The sequence below is a fragment of the Myxine glutinosa genome, chromosome 8, assembly GCF_964187855.1.
Source record: "Myxine glutinosa chromosome 8, kmMyxGlut1.1, whole genome shotgun sequence".
Lineage (NCBI taxonomy): Eukaryota > Metazoa > Chordata > Myxini > Myxiniformes > Myxinidae > Myxine > Myxine glutinosa.
This window is the reverse complement of record NC_136268.1, coordinates 128,195,831-128,220,934: the sequence shown is the minus strand read 5'-3', so window position 1 is coordinate 128,220,934 and position 25,104 is coordinate 128,195,831. Positions and strand designations below refer to the sequence as shown.

The following is a 25,104-nucleotide window of genomic DNA, read 5'->3' as shown; positions in this document are numbered from 1 at the left end:
CTGCCTGCATGATTTTGTCTTCAAGCCAGGATCAATCTAAGTAAGGACCTTGAGAATGTCAGTAACTGGGGAAAATAATGGTTCATCGCCATAAATCAAAAGAAGACCCACCTGCTATCCATGTCCAGGTCAAGATCCCCCTCTTTTCATTACCTGGTTATGGATCAAACACAATTACAAGAACTCGATGGTATCCATATTCTTGGTCTAGACATCACTCCTTGCTTTGGTTGGGATCAATACATTTGTGGCATTGCAAAAAGAGCCTCCCAGCGACTTGGCTGCTTGTATCGGGTGAGCCCAATACTTACCTCCCGGGGCCTCGCTTCACCTGTGGAACATCACCATACATCTAATCATGGAATTCTGTAGTCACAACTGGGTGGGTGCTCCAACTCGTCATCTATCCCTTCTTGACAGAATTCAAGGACGAGCTATTAACCTGCTAGGCCATGATCTGGCATCATCTCTGGAACCTCTCTCGGTTTGACACTCTGTAGCCTCTTTGTGTCTTCTACAGGTACTGTTGTGGCAGATGCTCAAAGGGCCTTTGTCCCTCCCTCTTTACATACTTTCAAGTACTCTTAATATTTGGCAGCCTCTGCACACCCCCACACTGTCTCTGTTCCTAAGGTCAACACAATACAATATTTCTCCATATATTCCCACACACTGCTAAATGCTGGAATTCCCTTCCTACATCCTGTTTTACAGCAACATAAAGCTTTCCCTGTTTAAGATAGATGTGAATAGGTATCACCTTTCCCAGTGATTCCCCTTCCCACAACTTTTAATTTTTAGCCCCCACCTTTGAGTGACATTTTGGCCTTGTGATTAACAAACTCCCCATAAAAAACTATGAATCAATATTATGATATATATTTGATACCAACGAATTAAATGTGAATTAGTTAAGTGCAAGGCAAATTAATCAAATGTGGACATGAAGTATATTCTATGAAAATGGACGGTAAGAAATATGTAATGGAATCTACCTTTGACAATGGGATCTTGGGATGTGTTTCCTTTCATATATATTCTTCTCATGAGGGAGCCATTGTGTATGGTTGGAGTCGAGGTTGAGGGGTCATTGCTCAGAGATAATCAATAATAAATTCGAAAAGCAAAAGTTTGCTTTTTTTCAATATTGGAAGTCTCTGCATGGAAGCAATGCACCACATACCCTAATGTTTCATTGTTATTTCTTCAGGAACTTTGATTCCTCCAAGAGATCTCGTGACATCTGAGGTGACCACAAATAGTTTTCGGGCAACATGGGTGCCAGGGCGTAAGGATGTACTTGCCTATTGGTTGTGGTGGGCACCTGCGGGTGGTGTCACCATGCAGGCCAGGAAGTTGACCTTGAGTAGCAATCAAACCACCACAGTGCTACCGGGCCTGTGGCCTGGGACTCGCTATACCATAAAAGTATTTGCGATGTATGAAGATGGAGAGAGTATTCCACTGGAGGGAGAGGAGACCACTCTTGACGGTAAGCAATAGAAGTCACAGTATGTCATTAATCAGCAAAAAAACAATACAACTGATGTTAAGGTTTACACTGCTCTGTGAACATCTTCTCACGAGGACGTTCATTAAACAACAGGTAGTGTCTGTTTCATTGCAGTCTAACCTCAAGTTTAGGTTCGCCCAAACTAGTCACCGTGCATCAGTTGTAAAATGAATTTGAGTCAATTGGCAACGAATAGAGAAAGATGAAATAAAACGTAATGTGATCAAGGTTATCACTGTTGTTTGGCCAATATTATATAGATATTTCAGAATCTTCTTCGCAACCCACCAATGATGGATTATTCCTTCTCTTCGAGGAAGGAAAGAGTTATGACAAAGACGGCATACCACCAGCACTTATTTAATGGTGTGACGTCGACACTATCATTCTTGACTTTTGTAATGTAGCACTAATGGAAGATAGGCCTTTAATTGGTCGATCTTAAATATCGTTCCCATTACAAAATCAGGAGATCTCAGACTTCGCAGAAACTATCGTGGTATTCATCAACGATTTCTAATTGCTGCCAAGATCTTCAATCAAATTATTTTGTACCAATTCTGTCGTACTCTTGAACAACACCCGAGGCCGAACCAAAATGGATATTGGGTAGAAAGGACAACAGTTGGATATGTTATTGTACTGCAAAAGCTAATACAAGGAATTAGCACCCACAACCATCCTGCAATCGTGACATTCATTCACTTTCAAAAAGCCTTTGACTCCACACATTGTGGCAAGATGATGAAGATCTTATCAGCCTATGGAATTCCTGATCAACTTGTGAAGGCGATTTCGAATATGTACACAGGAAATGGGGATACAGATGCCAAGATGCAGTCACCCAATGGAGCAACACAGCTTTTCAAAATTCCAGCCAGAATACCCTCAGACCCCGCTATTCGCGGGGGATACGTTCCTGGAAAATCCGCGAATAGTGAAACCCGCAAATAGCGGGGCATTGCTTCAATGTAAAAAGGGGGGAAAGGTTCCCTAGTCACGAAAATCCACGAATAGAGAGGACCAAACCGCGAATAGAGAGGCAAAATCCGCAAATGGCGAGGAAAAATCTGCGAATATCGACAATGATCCATGAAGGTTTTATAAATACCGTATGTGAAGCTAACGGCTCGTGAATTATTATTTTTTGCGCCCCTGAAAAACCGCGAATTCACGGGACACATCCACGAATAGAACAAAAAAACCACGAGTACGCGGCACACTTTTCTGCGCATTGAAAAAAACCCCGCAAATACGCGGGACACTTTTCCGCAAATAGAGAAACAGGTCCCATTTTATCACCTGCGGATACGTGGAACCCGTGAATAGCGGAGACCCGGATAGTGGAACCGCGAATAGCGGGGTCCGACAGTACTGCATGGAGACACCCTTGCCCCTTATCTGTTCGTCATAAATTTTGCTTAAACACTCAGGAACATGATCAAAGGCAAGGAGGAGGAATTGGGGTTCCAACTCTTTTATTATTATTCTAGATTAAGTGGAAGTTGCATGCAAATCTGGAGTCTGGCAAATGAGGCAAAACGTCCACTGCTGGTACCTTAACACATCACAGACATTACTTAATGTTCCGGAAGCTTTTGCTGTTCTTGTTACTTGATGCCTCCATTTAAATTGCTCAAACAAAATTTATATTTTTCAGAAAGATATATAGGAGTACATATTGAGACGATGTGTTTAATTTTGCTCAAACGAGGCCTTTTCCTTTCACAAAAGTTACAAATCAGGGTGACAGACCCTTTGGAATGACGCTTGTATGCCGTCTTTCCCTTGTCCTTCACCACTTAATCATTGTGACATTAGAATGAGCCCTCGGGTAATTTTGAAGACCAGAATTGGTGTGGTAGGTGTGGCAGCATATGTTGCATTTCAAGCATCAGCATTATCACCAACAACCTAATCGAACAAAGCAACGTCGCCAACATCACCATAGCTTGTTCTATAAAAATGGGATTTTACCACAAAATAAATAGATGCTCTGAAGGTTGAATGAATAAGGAAGGAAGACTCAACACTTCAAACTAAACATTTGAGGTTTGAAAACAAAACTTGAAGAATTAAAGATTTTAATACTGAATTATGTTGTTTCCAGTTGTTGAACCACTATTCTCTTTCCTACTCTCCTTATTAGTCATTTGTTTCTTTACCTCCACCACCGAAGGTGGATGGAGGTTATGTTTTCACCCCTGTCTATTTGTCTGTCTGTTTGTCTGTCTGTTTGTGAACAAGATAACTCAAAAAGTTGTGGACGGATTCGGAAGGAATTTGGCGGAGAGGTTGGGTATGTGACCAGGATGAAATGTTTAAATTTTGGTGACGATCCAGATCCTGATCCGGCTAGTAGAATTCTTTTTAAGTGATTCTTCACCATTGGGAGATAGGGCCAAAAACGATGAATCGCAGGATATCTCAAAAAGTTGTGAATGGATTTGGACGAAACTTGGCGGGCAGGTTGTGTTTTTGACAAGGACGACTCAATTCGATATTGGTAAAGATCTGAATATGGATTCGGATAAGAGAATTATTTAGTTTTAAGTGATTCTTCACCTTTGAGAGATCGTGCAGAAAGCCTATGTAACATGATATTTGAAACAGTTGTGGACGGGTTATGACTAAACTTGGTGGATGAGTTGGGTGGGTGAGAAGAACAAGCGAAGAACAAGATTTTGGTTCAGGTCCGAATCCGGATCCGGCCTATCAGTGGGATACAAAACAAAAACTGTTCAGCCTGGCGGAGGTATGTGCTCTACCGAGTGCCCTTCTCGTTTCATCATGACATCTTTGCAAGAGACATCCAAACATTGCGTTTTAGCTCACCTGGAAATTCAGGGTAGCTTATGCGATGGCGCGTCGTCCATCCGTCAGTCCGTCAATCTTTAAACACTTCAAACTTCTTCTCCGAAACCGCTGATGGGATTGCGACCAAATTTGGCACAAATGATCGGTGTTGTGTTGTGACTAAAGTTTGTTCACGGCATTTAAAAAAAATCGGGGTCTAAGGGGGTCTACCGGAGGTAAAACTGGATCCAGGTTTGACCCCCGAAAATAGGAATTTGCTTTTTCCTCTGAAACTAAACACACAATTTCGATGAAACATCACCACAACCTTCACCACCCGCGATGTACCAAAGTTTGTTCACGGCATTAAAAAAAATCTGCCCCCTTGGGGGTCTACGGAGGGGTTGCCCCCCAAAATCGGTGTTTGCTTTCTTCTCAGAAACTACACACGCAATGCCGATGAAACTTTATCGCAACCTTCATCACCCATGTTGTACCAACTTTTGTTCATGGCATAAAAAAATCCCAGACACTACATATGCAATTATGATGAAACTTGACCACAACCTTAATCACCCGTGTTGTACCAAAGTTTGTTCCTGGCATTTAAAAAATTGGGGCGTAAGGTGGTCTATGGTGGGGGGGGGGGGGGGGGGGAGTTGCTCCCCATAGGTATTTGCTTTTTTTAAATCAGAATCTAAACACATCATTTTGATGATACTTCACCACAACCTCCATCATCCATGATGTACCAATGTTTGTTCAAGGCTTTGGAGAATTGTGGTCTGAGGAGGTACACGGGGTGGAAGGGGTTCAGGGTTGCCCCCCAAAATAGGTATTTTTTTGTTTGTTTGTTTAAAGTCTTATGATTATGTTAGTATGATTCTACATGCTGCCCTGTCTTCTAGCAACCATTGAAATTTGTTTAAAATACCCTTAGTGGGTGCAGTGTACTGTTTATTCTACCAGGTGAGCGCAAGGGGTATTGCCCCGTTGTTTCAAAATTATGTTGTGAATGTCTCGTGTATTATTCATTAGTTGTAACTTACTATTCCATCGCCATATTTGTGCACACAGTTCAGGGCAGCCCACAGGATTTACAAGTTTCTGAGGAAACTCAGACCTCTTTCCGTGTGTCATGGTTACCTGCACCTGGAGACGTGGCTGCCTATGAGCTCCGCTTTGTACCGGCTGAGGGAGGATTACCAGGTGGGGCAACAGCTACTGGTCATGCAACAAGCACAGTCCTTACGAATCTGATTCCTGGAGCACGATACCTTCTTCGGGTATGGGCCCGTTACAGTGGAGGTGATGGACCCCCACTTGATGGCCAAGGAAGTACATTGCATGGTGAGGAGACACACTCAAGTTAAGGATATTTTTGAGTTGAATATGGCAGCCACTGCCAATTATTGTCTGTATTTTAATATATTTTCTCGAATATAAACAAAAATGAAGTAATATGACATTATGACATTACCATTGTTTGTTATTAAGCTTTGTTTACAGAAATTTACAAGACCATCATTTTCTTTTAATTGTAGAAACTGGGCCACCACGGGACCTAACCCTGACTGACGTCAGTGTTTCAAGTATTCGAGCAAGCTGGAAAGCAGCATCAGGTCCAGTCCAACGATATACGATACGCTACTGGCCCGAGAGTGTTTCAGTTGATGATGAAGAGGGCAGTGGGGAACCTGAAGTGGGCTCCATGGTTGTTGTACCTGGAAATGTTACCACAACTTTCCTAGAAAACCTAAAGCCTGATACTTTGTACCATGTGACTGTCAGTGCAAACTATCCAGAGAGTGACGGGATGCCTGCTGAGGCTGTGGAGAGAACATATCCAGGTATATTTTTGTTGCCTTTGATTGCTTTGAGGCTTGGGTCCATTCTAGCCATGTGACTCTTTCGTATCTGTACTATTGACACATTTGCATCTGTATCTGTGCCGGTACTCTACTTATTGAATCCATTTCGCAATTAAAACAACTTTTTCCCATTCCTGGCATTTTTCAGAAATGGGTGCTCCAACAAATCTGCGCACACAGGCCATGGCACGTAGTCTGGCTGTATCATGGAAAGCGGCTCCAGGTCGGCCCAAAGCCTATGTTGTCCGGTACAAATCACGACTGAGTGACCAAGATGGAGAGCGACATGTGACTGGCACAGACACTGATGTGGTGCTTTCCAGGCTTCAACCAGAGACACCTTACAGGTTATCTGTAATGGCTGTGTATCACACTGGGCAAGGCCCACCACTGGAAGGCCAAGCAGTTACAAAAGGTAAGACTATTGAATATAATGGGGGAAAGGTGGGTAATTGGAGTCAAACTGTTATTTTTCATTTAATCTGTCTATGGTTTTGCACTTTCAAGCTTGCTCATGCTTTTTTTTCTATCTATATCTATCATTAGTCAAATGGAAGCTTTATTGTTTTTTTGTTTTTTTAGCGATTTCAGGATTCTTGTAATGTATGAGTACATCTTCCTTATTCTATGTACAGTGCTGTGCTGCATGTCTGGGTTATTTTTGCATGAATGAATATTTTAATTCATTCAAATTACTTTTTTTTAATTAAAACGACATTAAAATTAAACTTAATTTCCCCTTCTGCCCTTGAATTTTTAAAACTTCATTGATTCTGTTTTTTAAGCGGTGAAGCTGCTTCAATATATGACTGTCTGTCTGGTCCTCAAAAATGAAGAAGAAGAATTTAACCTTTCTAACCCACCATGATTAATTCTAAAGGGTAATTATAAAGAGTTCTAAAGGTTAATTATATAGAGTTCTAAAGGTTAATTATAAAGAGTTCTAAAGGTTAATTATAAAGAGTTCTAAAGGTTAATTATAAAGAGTTCTAAAGATTAATTATAAAGAGTTCTAAAGGTTAATTATAAAGAGTTCTAAAGGTTAATTATAAAGAGTTCTAAAGGTTAATTATAAAGAGTTCTAAAGGTTAATTATAAAGAGTTCTAAAGGTTAATTATAAAGAGTCCTAAAGGTTAATTATAAAGAGTTCTACAGGTTAATTATAAAGAGTTCTAAAGGTTAATTATAAAGAGTTCTAAAGGTTAATTATATAGAGTTCTAAAGGTTAATTATAAAGAGTTCCAAAGGTTAATTATATAGAGTTCTAAAGGTCAATTATAAAGAGTTCTAAAGGTTAATTATAAAGAGTTCTAAAGGTTCATTATAAAGAGGTCTAAAGGTTAATTATAAAGACTTCTAAAGGTTAATTATAAAGAGTTCTAAAGGTTAATTATAAAGAGTTATAAAGAGTTCTACAGGTTAATTATATCGAGTTCTGAAGGTTAATTATAAAGAGTTCTAAAGGTTAATTATAAAGAGTTCTATAGGTTAATTATAAAGAGTTATAAAGGTTAATTATAAAGTTATAAAGGTTAATTATAAAGAGTTCTACAGGTTAATTATATCGAGTTCTGAAGGTTAATTATAAAGAGTTCTAAAGGTTAATTATATAGAGTTCTACAGGTTAATTATAAAGAGTTCTACAGGTTAATTATAAAGAGTTCTAAAGGTTAATTAGGAAGAGTTCTAAAGGTTCATGATAAAGAGTTCTAAAGGGTAATTATAAAGAGTTCTAAAGGTTAATTATAAAGAGTTCTCAAGGTTAATTATAAAGAGTTCTAAAGGTTAATTATAATGAGTTCTAAAGTTTAATTATATAGAGTTCTAAAGGTTAATTATAAAGAGTTCTAAAGGTTAATTATAAAGAGTTCTAAAGGTTAATTATAAAGAGTTCTAAAGTTTAATTATATAGAGTTCTAAAGGTTAATTATAAAGAGTTCTAAAGGTTAATTATAAAGAGTTCTAAAGGTTAATTATAAAGAGTTCTAAAGGTTAATTATAAAGAGTTCTAAAGGTTAATTATAAAGAGTTATATAGGTTAATTATAAAGAGTTATAAAGGTTAATTATAAAGAGTTATAAAGGTTAATTATAAAGAGTTCTAAAGGTTAATTATAAAGAGTTCTACAGGTTAATTATATAGAGTTCTACAGGTTAATTATAAAGAGTTCTAAAGGTTAATTATAAAGAGTTCTAAAGGTTAATTATAAAGAGTTATATAGGTTAATTATAAAGAGTTATAAAGGTTAATTATAAAGAGTTCTAAAGGGTAATTATAAAGAGTTCTAAAGGTTAATTATAAAGAGTTCTAAAGGTTAATTATATAGAGTTCTACAGGTTAATTATAAAGAGTTCTACAGGTTAATTATAAAGAGTTCTAAAGGTTAATTAGGAAGAGTTCTAAAGGGTCATGATAAAGAGTTCTAAAGGGTAATTATAAAGAGTTCTAAAGGTTAATTATAAAGAGTTCTCAAGGTTAATTATAAAGAGTTTTAAAGGTTAATTATAATGAGTTCTAAAGTTTAATTATATAGAGTTCTAAAGGTTAATTATAAAGAGTTCTAAAGGTTAATTATAAAGAGTTCTAAAGGTTAATTATAAAGAGTTCTAAAGGTTAATTATAAAGAGTTATAAAGATTAATTATAAAGAGTTCTACAGGTTAATTATATAGAGTTCTAAAGGTCAATTATAAAGAGTCCAACAGGTTAATTATAAAGAGTTATAAACGTTAATTATAAAGAGTTCTAAAGGTTCATTATAAAGAGTTCTAAAGGTTCATTATAAAGAGTTCTAAAGGTTATTTATAAAGAGTTATAAAGGTTAATTGTAAAGAGTTCTAAAGGTTAATTATATAGAGTTCTAAAGGTCAATTATAAAGAGTTCTAAAGGTTCATTATAAAGAGTTCTAAAGGTTCATTATAAAGAGTTCTAAAGGTTAATTATAAAGAGTTATAAAGGTTAATTATAAAGAGTTATAAAGGTTAATTATAAAGAGTTATAAAGGTTAATTATAAAGAGTTATAAAGATTAATTATAAAGAGTTATAAAGGTTAATTATAAAGAGTTCTAAAGGTTAATTATAGAGAGTTCTAAAGGTTAATTATAAAGAATTCTACAGGTTAATTATAAAGAGTTCTACAGGTTAATTATAAAGAGTTCTACAGGTTAATTATAAAGAGTTCTAAAGGTTAATTATAAAGAGTTCTCAAGGTTAATTATAAAGAGTTATAAAGGTTAATTATAAAGAGTTCTCAAGGTTAATTATAAAGAGTTCTAAAGGGTAATTATATAGAGTTCTAAAGGGTAATTATAAAGAGTTCTAAAGGTTAATTATAAAGATGTCTAAAGGGTAATTACATAGAGTTCTAAAGGGTAATTATAAAGAGTTCTACAGGTTAATTATAAAGAGTTCTAAAGGGTAATTATATCGAGTTCTAAAGGGTAATTATAAAGAGTTCTAAAGGGTAATTATAAAGAGTTCTGAAGGTTAATTATAAAGAGTTCTCAAGGTTAATTATAAAGAGTTCTAAAGGTTCATGATAAAGAGTTCTACAGGTTAATTATAAAGAGTTCTACAGGTTAATTATAAAGAGTTCTAAAGGTTAATTATAAAGAGTTCTCAAGGTTAATTATAAAGAGTTATAAAGGTTAATTATAAAGAGTTCTCAAGGTTAATTATAAAGAGTTCTAAAGGGTAATTATATAGAGTTCTAAAGGGTAATTATAAAGATGTCTAAAGGGTAATTACATAGAGTTCTAAAGGGTAATTATATCGAGTTCTAAAGGGTAATTATAAAGAGTTCTAAAGGGTAATTATATCGAGTTCTAAAGGGTAATTATAAAGAGTTCTAAAGGGTAATTATATCGAGTTCTAAAGGGTAATTATAAAGAGTTCTAAAGGGTAATTATAAAGAGTTCTAAAGGTTAATTATAAAGAGTTCTCAAGGTTAATTATAAAGAGTTCTAAAGGTTCATGATAAAGAGTTCTACAGGTTAATTATAAAGAGTTCTACAGGTTAATTATAAAGAGTTCTACAGGTTAATCTATCTATAATTCCAGTAATCTCTGTGTGTATGTTTGTATGTTTGTATGTTTGTATGTTTGTATGTCTGTGACCGCTGTTTCTCGACAACCACGGGTCCGATATACTTTAAACTTGCCAGGTATATTGCTGGGGACCCGAGGATGTGCCTTTTCAAGGTTTCATATTAATCGGACAAGTAGTTACCGAGCTATGTCCAAAAAACGATTCAACCAATCAGAGAGCAGCGAGCTATCACGTGTGCCGAACGTGGCGAACAGACTCTGCCTCGGACGGCACATTTGAGAGCGTATTCATTTATTTCACGTTGGAAAACTATGTTGCCGTTAAACTATGTTTTAAAACTAATTAAAACTAATTTGCGATTCATCGTAACTTCGATTTGCGACCTTCCGGACAGTCAAATGAGGACGTCACTTCCGGTCTTACGGATAGTCATAGTGACGCTGAACGTGGCGAGCAGACGCTGCCTCGGACGGCACATTTGAGAGCGTATTCATTTATTTGACGTTGCAATCTGTGTTGATTGTTGTAAGGTACGATCGATTGTAGAACATACATATTTATATTTTGTACATATTCATTACGGGCACGTCACGGGTACGGGTACGGTACGGGTACGGTACGGGTACGGTACGGGTACGGTTCCGGGTACGGTTCCGGGTACGGTTACGGGTACGGTACGGTTACGGGTACGCCACGTACGGGCACGTCCTAGTTATAAAGAGTTCTAAAGGGTAATTATATCGAGTTCTAAAGGGTAATTATAAAGAGTTCTAAAGGGTAATTATAAAGAGTTCTCAAGGTTAATTATAAAGAGTTCTAAAGGTTAATTATAAAGAGTTCTAAAGGTTAATTATAAAGAGTTCTAAAGGGTAATTATAAAGAGTTCTAAAGGTTAATTATAAAGAGTTCTAAAGGTTAATTATAAAGAGTTCTCAAGGTTAATTATAAAGAGTTCTAAAGGGTAATTATAATGGATTATGAAGGGTAATTATAATGGGTTATAAAGGGTATTTATAATGGGTTCTAAATGGCAATTATTATGGATTCTAAAGGATAATTATAATGGGTTCTAAAGGGCAATGATAATGGGTTCAAAAGGGTAATTTTAATGGGTTCTAAAGGGTAATTATAATGGGTTATAAAGGGTAATTATAATGGGTTATAAAGGGTAATTATAAAGAGTTCTCAAGGTTAATTATAAAGAGTTCTAAAGGGTAATTATATAGAGTTCTAAAGGGTAATTATAAAGAGTTCTAAAGGTTAATTATAAAGATGTCTAAAGGGTAATTACATAGAGTTCTAAAGGGTAATTATAAAGAGTTCTACAGGTTAATTATAAAGAGTTCTCAAGGTTAATTATAAAGAGTTATAAAGGTTAATTATAAAGAGTTCTCAAGGTTAATTATAAAGAGTTCTAAAGGGTAATTATATAGAGTTCTAAAGGGTAATTATAAAGAGTTCTAAAGGTTAATTATAAAGATGTCTAAAGGGTAATTACATAGAGTTCTAAAGGGTAATTATAAAGAGTTCTACAGGTTAATTATAAAGAGTTCTAAAGGGTAATTATATCGAGTTCTAAAGGGTAATTATAAAGAGTTCTAAAGGGTAATTATAAAGAGTTCTAAAGGTTAATTATAAAGAGTTCTCAAGGTTAATTATAAAGAGTTCTAAACGTTAATTATAAAGAGTTCTAAAGGTTAATTATAAAGAGTTCTCAAGGTTAATTATAAAGAGTTCTAAAGGGTAATTATAATGGATTATGAAGGGTAATTATAATGGGTTATAAAGGGTATTTATAATGGGTTCTAAATGGCAATTATTATGGATTCTAAAGGATAATTATAATGGGTTCTAAAGGGCAATGATAATGGGTTCAAAAGGGTAATTTTAATGGGTTCTAAAGGGTAATTATAATGGGTTATAAAGGGTAATTATAATGGGTTATAAAGGGTAATTATAAAGAGTTCTCAAGGTTAATTATAAAGAGTTCTAAAGGGTAATTATATAGAGTTCTAAAGGGTAATTATAAAGAGTTCTAAAGGTTAATTATAAAGATGTCTAAAGGGTAATTACATAGAGTTCTAAAGGGTAATTATAAAGAGTTCTAAAGGGTAATTATATCGAGTTCTAAAGGGTAATTATAAAGAGTTCTAAAGGGTAATTATAAAGAGTTCTAAAGGTTAATTATAAAGAGTTCTCAAGGTTAATTATAAAGAGTTCTAAAGGTTAATTATAAAGAGTTCTAAAGGTTAATTATAAAGAGTTCTCAAGGTTAATTATAAAGAGTTCTAAAGGGTAATTATAATGGATTATGAAGGGTAATTATAATGGGTTATAAAGGGTATTTATAATGGGTTCTAAATGGCAATTATTATGGATTCTAAAGGATAATTATAATGGGTTCTAAAGGGCAATGATAATGGGTTCAAAAGGGTAATTTTAATGGGTTCTAAAGGGTAATTATAATGGGTTATAAAGGGTAATTATAATGGGTTATAAAGGGTAATTTTAATGGGTTATAAGAGGTTCTAAATGGTAATTCTAAAGTGTTCTAAGGGGTTCTAAAGGGTAAATCTAATGGGTTTCGTTTGTTTCTAGGCTCTGCCCATTTAATATTAAAAATACCAAATTGAACCGCTTCCTTCAGACACGGGTGCGATTTTTAATATATTACCAATATGCATGTGAAACTACATATGATAAAAGCCAAAAATTGGTATATTAAAAGTTTGACATTTTCTTGCCATGAAATGCTTTACATAACTTACTTTGAAGAATGTATCTTGATGACTGTTGACATGCCATACTTTTATACGAAAGAATTGGACCGATTTTTAACTTTCTACATCCGCCACCGAAGGTAGACAGAGGTTATGTTTTCACCGCTTTTTGTCTTTTTGTCTGTGAGGAAGATATCTTAAGGGCGGATTCGGACAAAACTTGGTGGACAGATTGGGTGTGTGACAAGGGTGAATTGTTTCAATTTTCGTGAAGATCTGGATCCAGCTCTGGATACTAAAATTTATAAGTGATTCTTCACCATTGAGAGATTGTGCCAAAATTGATATACAACACAATATCTCAAAAACTTATGCACGGATTTGGACGAAACATGGTGAACAGGTTGGGAATGTGACAAGGACGAATTGATTAGATTTTGTTGAAGATCCGAATATGTGACTATGAATTTTTGTTTATTGCCTAAAACCTTCCCTGCACACCCCATGTACAGCCACCAAATTTCAGCTCATTCTGCTCAGTGGTTTAGGAGTGCATATAAGTTAAACACACACACACACACACACACACACACACACACACACACACACACACACCAAATTATATATACTAGGGCATGCCCGTACTATATCTATATCTAAAATTATATCCCCCCCCCCTCTATTTACATGAAATGGTTTGGTCCAAAGCGAACGGCTTGCGAGTACGGTGACAATCCCCCCCCCTCTATTTACATGAAATGGTTTGGTCCAAAGCGAACGGCTTGCGGAGTTTGGTAAAGAAATCGCCATAGCGTGCACAAACGCGCAGGAAAGCGAAAGAATCGCAAATTAGTTTTAATTAGTTTTAAAACATAGTTTAACGCCAACATAGCGGCAACATAGTTTGCCAACGTGAAATAAATGAATACGCTCTCAAATGTGCCGTCCGAGGCAGAGTCTGTTCGCCACGTTCGGCACACGTGATAACTCGCTGCTCTCTGATTGGTTGAATCGTTTTTTGGACATAGCTCGGTAACTACTTGTCCGATTAATATGAAACCTTGAAAAGGCACATCCTCGGGTCCCCAGCAATAAACCTGGCAAGTTTCAAGTATATCGGACCGGTAGTTGTCGAGAAACAGCGGTCGCATACACACACACACACAGAGATTACTGGAATTATAGATAGATATACATATAATATATATATATATATATATATATATATATATATATATATATATATATATATATATATATATATATATATATATATATATATATATGTTCAAATTGACTCTTCCACAATATTTGTTTTATCTATCTATAATTCCAGTAATCTCTGTCTGTACGTTTGTACGTTTGTACGTTTGTACGTTTGTACGTTTGTCTGTGACCGCTGTTTCTCGACAACCACGGGTCCGATATACTTTTAACTTGCCAGGTATATTGCTGGGGACCCGAGGATGTGCCTTTTCAAGGTTTCATATTAATCGGACAATTACTTACCGAGCTATGTCCAAAAAACGATTCAACCAATCAGAGAGCAGCGAACGATCGCGTGTGCCGAACGTGGCGGACACACTCTGCCTCGGATGGCACATTTGAGAGCGTATTCATTTATTTCACGTTTGCAAACTATGTTGGCGCTATGTTGGCGTTAAACGATGTTTTAAAACTAATAAAAACGAATTTGCGATTCATTCGCTTTCCTGCGCGTTTGTGTACGCGATGGCGATTTCTTTACCAAACTCCGGAAGCCGTTCGCTTTGGACCGAACCATTTCATGTAAATAGAGGGGGGGGGATTGTCACCACTCGCAAGCCGTTCGCTTTGGACCAAACCATTTCATGTAAATAGAGGGGGGGGATATAATTTTAGATATAGATATAGTACGGGCATGCCCTAGTCTCCTGTAAATGGATGAGTTTGTGTGAAGCATACTTTTTTTTGTCTATTAATTACGTACTATTGAAATGTACCTTTTAAGGCTTTAGACTGCTGAGACCCCTTCGACCTCGGAAGACCCTTTAACACTTGAGACCCAAAAGACCCCGAGGACCCAAAATACCCAGATGACCCAAAAGTTCCCGAGGACCCAAATCACCCAAAAGTCCCCGAGGACACAAAATACGAAAAATTGCCCAAGGACCCAAAAAGTTATTGAGGAACCAAAAGACCCCAAGGACCCAAAAAGTCCTTGATAACCCAAAAGTCCCGGAGGACCCAAATCACCCAAAAGTCCCCAACACCCATAAAGTCCCCGAGGACCCAAATCACCCAAAAGTCCCCAAGGACCCAAAAAGTTATTGATGACCCAAAGGTCCCCGAGGACCCAAAAGACCCGAAAGTCCCAAAGTACACAAAAAGTCCTTGATGACCCAAAAGTCCCAAAGGACCAAAATCACCCAAAAGTCCCTGAAGACCCAAAAGTTCCCAAGGACCCAAAAAGTTATTGATGACCCAAATGTCCCTGAAGACCCAAGTGTCCCTGAGGCTCAATATACCCAGATGACCCAAAAGTCCTTAATGACCCAGAAGTCCCCAAGGACCCAAAATACTGAGATGACCCAAAAGTCCTTGATCACCCAAAAGTCCCTGAGGACCCCAAAGGACCCAAAAAACCCAGATGACCCAGCATGTTTAATAAAACGAATATCAGTTACAGTCACGTGAAAACTACCCCATGTGTACTTACTACCCCATGTAAAGTTTTGACTTTTTCAACATATTTCAACATACAGCTATTTGATCTTCATTTCAACAATATTGATAGATAAAGGTGATATAATATAACAAATATCATGAAACATTTACATTTTGTAGTCCATTGTATCATTTAAATAAACATAAATGCAAATTTCGCATGTGGAAAAAGTAAGTACACCCTTGGCTCAAATAGGTGGTATTGCCCCCTTTGGCAGAAACAACCTCAAGTAGGCATTTCTTATAACTGTCTACCAGTCTCTGACATCGACTGGGAGAAATTTTTGCCCACTCCTCCATGCAGAATTCTTTCAGCTGTGCGATGTTTGAGGGGTTTCTTGCATGCACAGCTCGTTTCAAATCCCCCCAACAACATCTGAATGGGATTTAGATCCGCGCTTTGACTTGGCCATTCCAGAACCCTCCATTTCTTTCTTTTCAGCCATTCCTTGGTGGATTTACTGGTATGTTTAGGGTCATTGTCATGTTGCAGGGTCCACCTTCGGTTGAGCTTCAACTTTCTGACAGATGGCCTCACATTATCCTGAAGCACCCTCTGGTACAATGACGAATTCATAGTGGATTCTATGATGGTGAGCTGCCCAGGCCCTGATGCAGCAAAGCTGCCCCAAACCATAATATTTCCACCACCATGCTTTACAGTTGGTATCAGGTTCTTGTGGTCAAATGCTGTCTTTGGTTTTCGCCAAACATGTCTTCTGGTACTGTGGCCAAATAGCTCGACCTTTGACTCATCTGTCCAGAGCACATTGTTTCAGAAGTGCTGGGCTTTGCCGAGGTGTTCATTGGCAAACTTTAGTCGTGCCCTGATGTTCTTTCTGGACAGCAAAGGTTTCCTCCTGGCACACCTCCCATGTGGATCAAATTTGTGCAGCCTCTTTCTAATGGTAGCCTCGTGCACTTTGACATCAACAGTGGCAAGAGCTACCTGTTGGTCCCGTGATGACATTCTGGTTCTTTCAGCATCTTGCGGTCTGCTCTCGGGCTGAACTTGCTGGGGCGGCCCGGCCTGAACAAGTTGGCAGTTGTTTGGAATCTTCTCCACTTGTAGATGATCTTCCAGACAGTCGAATGATTGATTTCAAATTGTTTGGAGATATTTTTAAATCCCTTCCCAGACTCTTAGGCATCTATAACCTTATTTCTGAAGGCGTCAGAAAGCTATTTTGATCTAGGCATGGTGACGCCGCACACTTCAACAACAAAGAGCAAACCAAACAATTGGTTTAAATCCATATTGTGTATTTCAAAGTTATTTATTCAAATAATGTTAGCAACAAAAGTTCTGGCATTAATTTGAAATAGAAATGCCTAATATTAATTTTATTTTGTACAAGTTTTTCACCTTGATAAATCTTTCTCAGTCGAGTTAATAATGAATAATTAATTCAGAATTATAATACTAAACGAAATTTTTGTTTGAAATAGTGTTAAGCCTTACACTTCAGATATAATCTGTACTATTATGTGTAAATGACCTTTTGTTTGCTAACTCCCCTAATAACTTGGAGTCTATTTCAAGTAAACAAGGAATGCATACTTTGAGGTCCATGGGTGGACCCAAAGCCCAAAGATGTTCCCAAAGATGTTCGATACCACGACTCTCCTGCCCCCACCCCTCCTCCCCCACCAAACGGGGTAGCGAGGTATGGTGGGGTATTCATAATAGAGGACAAACTGTCATTGAAAAACATGAAAAGGTAGGTTGAGCACATCATGCATACCTGTACAAATGATCTCTGAGTAGCAAGGAGAGAAAAAACAATGCCAACTTCATAAAAGGTGTCAAAGAAGTGTCCAAAAAGAAAAAGTCCTCATCATTATAACAATAAACTAGAAGGGCACTGGGTAGAGAGCATACCTCCGCCTGGTGAATAGTTTACGTTTTGTATCCCACTGATAGGCCGGATCAGGATTCGGACCTGAAGCAAAATCGAATCGGCTTGTTCTTGTCACCTACCCAACTCATCCACCAAGTTTATTCATAACTCCTCCATAACTTTTTTAAACATATGATATATCACTTTTCACCCGATCTCTCAATGGGGAAGAATCACTTAAAAATTAAATATTTATTGTAGCCGAATCCATATTCAGATCTTCACCAAAATCGAAACGATTATTCCTTTTCATAAACACAACCTGTCCACCAGGTTTCGTCCAAATCCGTCCACAACTTTTTGAGATATCCTGCTATATATAATTTTTGGCCATATCACTCAATGGTGAAGTATCACTTTTAAAATTATACTACCCGGATCCAGATCCGGATCTTCACCAAAATCTAATAATTTCGTCCTTGTCAGAAACGTTACATCTCTGCCAAATTTCGTCCGAATCCGTCGACAAATTTTTGAGATATCTTTTTCACATACAAACGGACAGACAGGGGTGACAACAACCCCCATCCACCTTTGGTGGCGAAGTTAACAAAGATGTAGAAAACGCGAAATTTTAATGTGATTAAAATATGGACATGCCATGGTAATGTGAGCCTTTCTTAAGAATATATACTTGGTCAATTATACTTTAATATATGTATCTCTCTTCCTACCCTCGTCCTTTCTCTTCCCTAAATCCCGTTTGGCAGACAGGCACATTTGCCAGTGTTGAATAAAACAAACGATTTAGATACACATATTTGTACAACAATCAAATGATAAATGCAGCAATAAGGAAGACAACAATAACGAATTAGACAAAAACAACTTCAATTTTTTTTTTTTCACTTACAACTCGTATTTCGATAAATGGTGTGGAAAATATTTATTACCATTTTGTCAAGCATTACCATGGAATGCTTTTAAATACCAGATACATTTTAACTTCGAAAGAAAAGCACAATTTTTCAGACTTGAAATACACCCACGTCCCTCGAGGCAAAACGATGACAATTGATTCACCTATAAAGTCGTGTGATGTCTGCATGGTTATGTCTCCACTTGAAGTAACATTTGCTGTTTTGCCATCGCACTGTCCTTCGGTGTCTTTCTTTGCGTGTCCGAACAAATTAATCTGCGGCACGGCAGGTCTAAACTAAAGTTTGACACCAAGGCCAATTCTTCAAAATATTTCCTCCCTCCTCCCCCTTCCTCTCTCTCTCTCTTTATTAACAATGTGTTTTTAAATAGTTCTTAAAACTATACTTTCTTTTATCTGTATGATCATATTCTACTTCAATCAAGTGACATGAGCAGTATGAATAAGGATTTGTGCATCTAGTGTCAAGGCATATACTTTTTATGGCCATTTGTTGTTTGTACCCTTTGAGGATTGAATTTGTTTATTTCCTCTTTGGTAGGATCAAGTAAAACATCATACAATTTTGTCTTCGAGGGGTGTTGCAATCCTTTCTGTCCTCAAATTATTGATGCATCTGACATTCAACTGTAGATGTGCTTCCATTCTGATGTTTGTAATTTCAGCCACTGTCTGGTGACAAGCCACATGCTTTTGTTTGTTTTCATACAGTATATTTTACCATGCTAGGCCACAAACGTTTCATTTGATGAAGGGTCATTAACATTAACCAAAATGTATGTCTGGTTGTGTGACCAGTTCTGATGATTGCTTGATGGTATTTGCACTAAAAGGTTCCAGCATTGTTTCCAATTCCTTTTGCTACTGGAAACATTAACGAAGGAATGTTCTCACAGCATACCTAACTGTTAACCTCGATAAACTTTTGACTCTGCTCCGCCAAAAATGGAAGACAAAGAAGGTCTTGTATTCTTTATCCCTTTAATATAAATGACTTGGGATATGTTCATTCTACCTTTATTTGTAAGTTGTAATCAAAATATCATGTTCAATCTACCTGTGTTTGTAAGTTGTAATCAAAATATCATGTTCAATCTACTTGTGTTTGTAAGTTGTAATCAAAATATCATGTTCAATCTACTTGTGTTTGTAAGTTGTAATCAAAATATCATGTTCATTCTACTTATGTTTCTAAGTTGTAATCAAAATATCATGTTCAATATACTTGTGTTTGTAAGTTGTAATCAAAATATCATATTCAATCTACCTGTGTTTCTAAGTTGTAATCAAAATATCATGTTCAATCTACCTGTGTTTGTAAGTTGTAATCAAAATATCATATTCAATCTACCTGTGTTTGTAAGTTGTAATCAAAATATCATGTTCAATCTACCTGTGTTTGTAAGTTGTAATCAAAATATCATATTCAATCTACCTGTGTTTGTAAGTTGAAATCAAAATACCATGTTCAATCTACCTGTGTTTGTAAGTTGTAATCAAAATATCATGTTCAATCTACTTGTATTTGTAAGTTGTAATCAAAATATCATGTTCAATCTACCTGTGTTTGTAAGTTGTAATCAAAATATCATGTTCAATCTACTTGTGTTTGTAAGTTGTAATCAAAATATCATGTTCAATCTACTTGTGTTTGTAAGTTGTAATCAAAATATCATGTTCAATCTACCTGTGTTTGTAAGTTGTAATCAAAATATCATGTTCAATCTACCTGTGTTTGTAAGTTGTAATCAAAATATCATGTTCAATCTACCTGTGTTTGTAAGTTGTAATCAAAATATCATGTTCAATCTACTTGTGTTTGTAAGTTGTAATCAAAATATCATGTTCAATCTACTTGTGTTTGTAAGTTGAAATCAAAATATCATGTTCAATCTACCTGTGTTTGTAAGTTGTAATCAAAATATCATGTTCAATGTACTTGTGTTTGTAAGTTGTAATCAAAATATCATGTTCATTCTACTTATGTTTCGAAGTTGTAATCAAAATATCATGTTCAATCTACTTGTGTTTGTAAGTTGTAATCAAAATATCATGTTCAATCTACTTGTTTGTAAGTTGTAATCAAAATATCATGTTCAATCTACTTGTGTTTGTAACTTGTAATCAAAATATCATGTTCAATCTACTTGTGTTTGTAAGTTGTAATCAAAATATCATGTTCAATCTACTTGTGTTTGTAAGTTGTAATCAAACTATCATGTTCAATCTACTTGTGTTTGAAAGTTGTAATCAAAATATCATGGTCAATCTACTTGTGTTTGTAAGTTGTAATCAAAATATCATGTTCAATCTACTCGTGTTTGTAAGTTGTAATCAAAATATCATGTTCAATCTACTTGTGTTTGAAAGTTGTAATCAAAATATCATGTTCAATCTACTCGTGTTTGTAAGCTGTAATCAAAATATCATGTTCAATCTACCTGTGTTTGTAAGTTGTAATCAAAATATCATGTTCATTCTACTTATGTTTCTAAGTTGTAATCAAAATATCATGTTCAATATACTTGTATTTGTAAGTTGTAATCAAAATATCATGTTCAATCTACTTGTGTTTGTAAGTTGTAATCAAAATATCATGTTCAATCTACTTGTGTTTGTAAGTTGTAATCAAAATATCATGTTCAATCTACTCGTGTTTGTAAGTTGTAAGCAAAATATCATGTTCATCCTACTTATGTTTCTAAGTTGTAATCAAAATATCATGTTCAATATACTCGTGTTTGTAAGTTATAATCAAAATATCATGTTCAATCTACTTGTGTTTGTAAGTTGTAATCAAAATATCATGTTCAATCTACTTGTGTTTCTAAGTTGTATTCAAAATATCATATTCAATCTACCTGTGTTTGTAAGTTGTAATCAAAATATCATGTTCAATCTACTTGTGTTTGTAAGTTGTAATCAAAATATCATGTTCAATCTACCTGTGTTTGTAAGTTGTAATCAAAATATCATGTTCAATCTACCTGTGTTTGTAAGTTGTAATCAAAATATCATGTTCAATCTACTTGTGTTTGTAAGTTGTAATCAAAATATCATGTTCAATCTACTTGTGTTTGTAAGTTGTAATCAAAATATCATGTTCAATCTACTTGTGTTTGTAAGTTGTAATGAAAATATCATGTTCAATCTACTTGTGTTTGTAAGTTGTAATCAAAATATCATGTTCAATCTACTTGTGTTTGTAAGTTGTAATCAAAATATCATGTTCAATCTACTTGTGTTTGTAAGTTGTAATCAAAATATCATGTTCAATCTACTTGTGTTTGTAAGTTGTAATCAAAATATCATGTTCAATCTGCTTGTGTTTGTAAGTTGTAATCAAAATATCATGTTCAATCTACTTGTGTTTCTAAGTTGTAATCAAAATATCATGTTCAATCTACCTGTGTTTGTAAGTTGTAATCAAAATATCATGTTCAATCTACTTGTGTTTCTAAGTTGTAATCAAAATATCATATTCAATCTACCTGTGTTTGTAAGTTGTAATCAAAATATCATGTTCAATCTACTTGTGTTTGTAAGTTGTAATCAAAATATCATGTTCAATCTACCTGTGTTTGTAAGTTGTAATCAAAATATCAAGTTCAATCTACCTGTGTTTGTAAGTTGTAATCAAAATATCATGTTCAATCTACCTGTGTTTGTAAGTTGTAATCAAAATATCATGTTCAATCTACTTGTGTTTGTAAGTTGTAATCAAAATATCATGTTCAATCTACTTGTGTTTGTAAGTTGTAATCAAAATATCATGTTCAATCTACTTGTGTTTGTAAGTTGTAATCAAAATATCATGTTCAATCTACTTGTGTTTGTAAGTTGTAATCAAAATATCATGTTCAATCTACTTGTGTTTGTAAGTTGTAATCAAAATATCATGTTCAATCTACTTGTGTTTGTAAGTTGTAATCAAAATATCATGTTCAAAATACTTGTGTATGTAAGTTGTAATCAAAATATCATGTTCAATCTACTCGTGTTTGTAAGTTGTAATCAAAATATCATGTTCAATCTACTTGTGTAATCAAAATATCATGTTCAATCTACTCGTGTTTGTAAGTTGTAATCAAAATATCATGTTCAATCTACTTGTGTTTGTAAGTTGTAATCAAAATATCATGTTCAATCTACTTGTGTTTGTAAGTTGTAATCAAAATATCATGTTCAATCGACTTGTGTTTGTAAGTTGTAATCAAAATATCATGTTCAATCTACTCGTGTTTGAAAGTTGTAATCAAAATATCATGTTCAATCTACTTGTGTTTGTAAGTTGTAATCAAAATATCATGTTCAATCTACTTGTGTTTGAAAGTTGTAATCAAAATATCATGTTCAATCTACTCGTGTTTGTAAGTTGTAATCAAAATATCATGTTCAATCTACTCGTGTTTGTAAGTTGTAATCAAAATATCATGTTCAATCTACTTGTGTTTGAAAGTTGTAATCAAAATATCATGTTCAATCTACTCGTGTTTGTAAGCTGTAATCAAAATATCATGTTCAATCTACTCGTGTTTGTAAGTTGTAATCAAAATATCATGTTCCATCTACTTGTGTTTGTAAGTTGTAATCAAAATATCATGTTCATTCTACTTATGTTTCTAAGTTGTAATCAAAATATCATGTTCAATCCACTTGTGTTTGTAAGTTGTAATCAAAATATCATGTTCAATCTACTCGTGTTTGTAAGTTGTAATCAAAATATCATGTTCACTCTACTTATGTTTCTAAGTTGTAATCAAAATATCATGTTCAATATACTTGTGTTTGTAAGTTGTAATCAAAATATCATGTTCAATCTACTTGTGTTTGTAAGTTGTAATAAAAATATCATGTTCAATCTACTTGTGTTTGTAAGTTGTAATCAAAATATCATGTTCAATCTACTTGTGTTTGTAAGTTGTAATCAAAATATCATGTTCAATCTACTTGTGTTTGTAAGTTGTAATCAAAATATCATGTTCAATCTACTCGTGTTTGTAAGTTGTAATCAAAATATCATGTTCATGCTACTTATGTTTCTAAGTTGTAATCAAAATATCATGTTCAATATACTCGTGTTTGTAAGTTATAATCAAAATATCATGTTCAATCTACTTGTGTTTGGAAGTTGTAATCAAAATATCATGTTCAATCTACTTGTGTTTGTAAGTTGTAATCAAAATATCATGTTCAATCTACTTGTGTTTGTAAGTTGTAATCAAAATATCATGTTCAGTCTACTTGTGTTTGAAAGTTGTAATCAAAATATCATGTTCAATCTACTCGCGTTTGTAAGTTGTAATCAAAATATCATGTTCAATCTACTCGTGTTTGTAAGTTGTAATCAAAATATCATGTTCAATCTACTTGTGTTTGAAAGTTGTAATCAAAATATCATGTTCAATCTACTCGTGTTTGTAAGCTGTAATCAAAATATCATGTTCAATCTACTCGTGTTTGTAAGTTGTAATCAAAATATCATGTTCAATCTACTTGTGTTTGTAAGTTGTAATCAAAATATCATGTTCATTCTACTTATGTTTCTAAGTTGTAATCAAAATATCATGTTCAATCTACTTGTGTTTGTAAGTTGTAATCAAAATATCATGTTCAATCTACTTGTGTTTGTAAGTTGTAATCAAAATATCATATTCAATCTACTTGTGTTTTTAAGTTGTAATCAAAATATCATGTTCAATCTACCTGTGTTTGTAAGTTGTAATCAAAATATCATGTTCATTCTACTTATGTTTCTAAGTTGTAATCAAAATATCATGTTCAATCTACTTGTGCTTGTAAGTTGTAATCAAAATATCATGTTCAATCTACTTGTGTTTGTAAGTTGTAATCAAAATATCATGTTCAATCTACCTGTGTTTGAAAGTTGTAATCAAAATATCATGTTCAATCTACTTGTGTTTGTAAGTTGTAATCAAAATATCATGTTCAATCTACCTGTGTTTGTAAGTTGTAATCAAAATATCATGTTCAATCTACTTGTGCTTGTAAGTTGTAATCAAAATATCATGTTCAATCTACTTGTGTTTGTAAGTTGTAATCAAAATATCATGTTCAATCTACTTGTGTTTGTAAGTTGTAATCAAAATATCATGTTCAATCTACTTGTGTTTGTAAGTTGTAATCAAAATATCATGATCAATCTACTTGTGTTTGTAAGTTGTAATCAAAATATCATGTTCAATCTACTTGTGTTTGTAAGTTGTAGTCATAATATCATGTTCAATCTACCTGTGTTTGTAAGTTGTAATCAAAATATCATGTTCAATCTACCTGTGTTTGTAAGTTGTAATCAAAATATCATGTTCATTCTACTTATGTTTCTAAGTTGTAATCAAAATATCATGTTCAATCTACTTGTGTTTGTAAGTTGTAATCAAAATATCATGTTCAATCTACTTGTGTTTGTAAGTTGTAATCAAAATATCATGTTCAATCTAATTGTGTTTGTAAGTTGTAATCAAAATATCATGTTCAATCTACTTGTATTTGTAAGTTGTAATCAAAATATCATGTTCAATCTACTCGTGTTTGTAAGTTGTCATCAAAATATCATGTTCAATCTACTTGTGTTTGTAAGTTGTAGTCATAATATCATATTCAATCTACTTGTGTTTGTAAGTTGTAATCAAAATATCATGTTCAA

The 25,104-nt window shown here is 34.6% G+C and overlaps 1 protein-coding gene across 2 annotated transcripts in view; it reads left to right on the top strand.

Annotated features, from left to right (window-relative positions):
* The first annotated feature begins 1,283 nt into the window (after positions 1–1,283).
* Positions 1,284–25,104, top strand: part of LOC137432912 (collagen alpha-1(XII) chain) — a 305,761-nt gene continuing 281,940 nt past the window's right edge. For both annotated transcript variants that reach the window (XM_078783725.1, XM_078783726.1), the window contains exons 1-4: positions 1,284–1,492; positions 5,387–5,659; positions 5,854–6,159; positions 6,329–6,595. In XM_078783725.1, the coding sequence (XP_078639851.1) occupies positions 1,342–1,492; positions 5,387–5,659; positions 5,854–6,159; positions 6,329–6,595 (997 nt within the window). In that variant the 5' untranslated portion in view covers positions 1,284–1,341. The remainder of the gene's footprint in view (positions 1,493–5,386; positions 5,660–5,853; positions 6,160–6,328; positions 6,596–25,104) is intronic.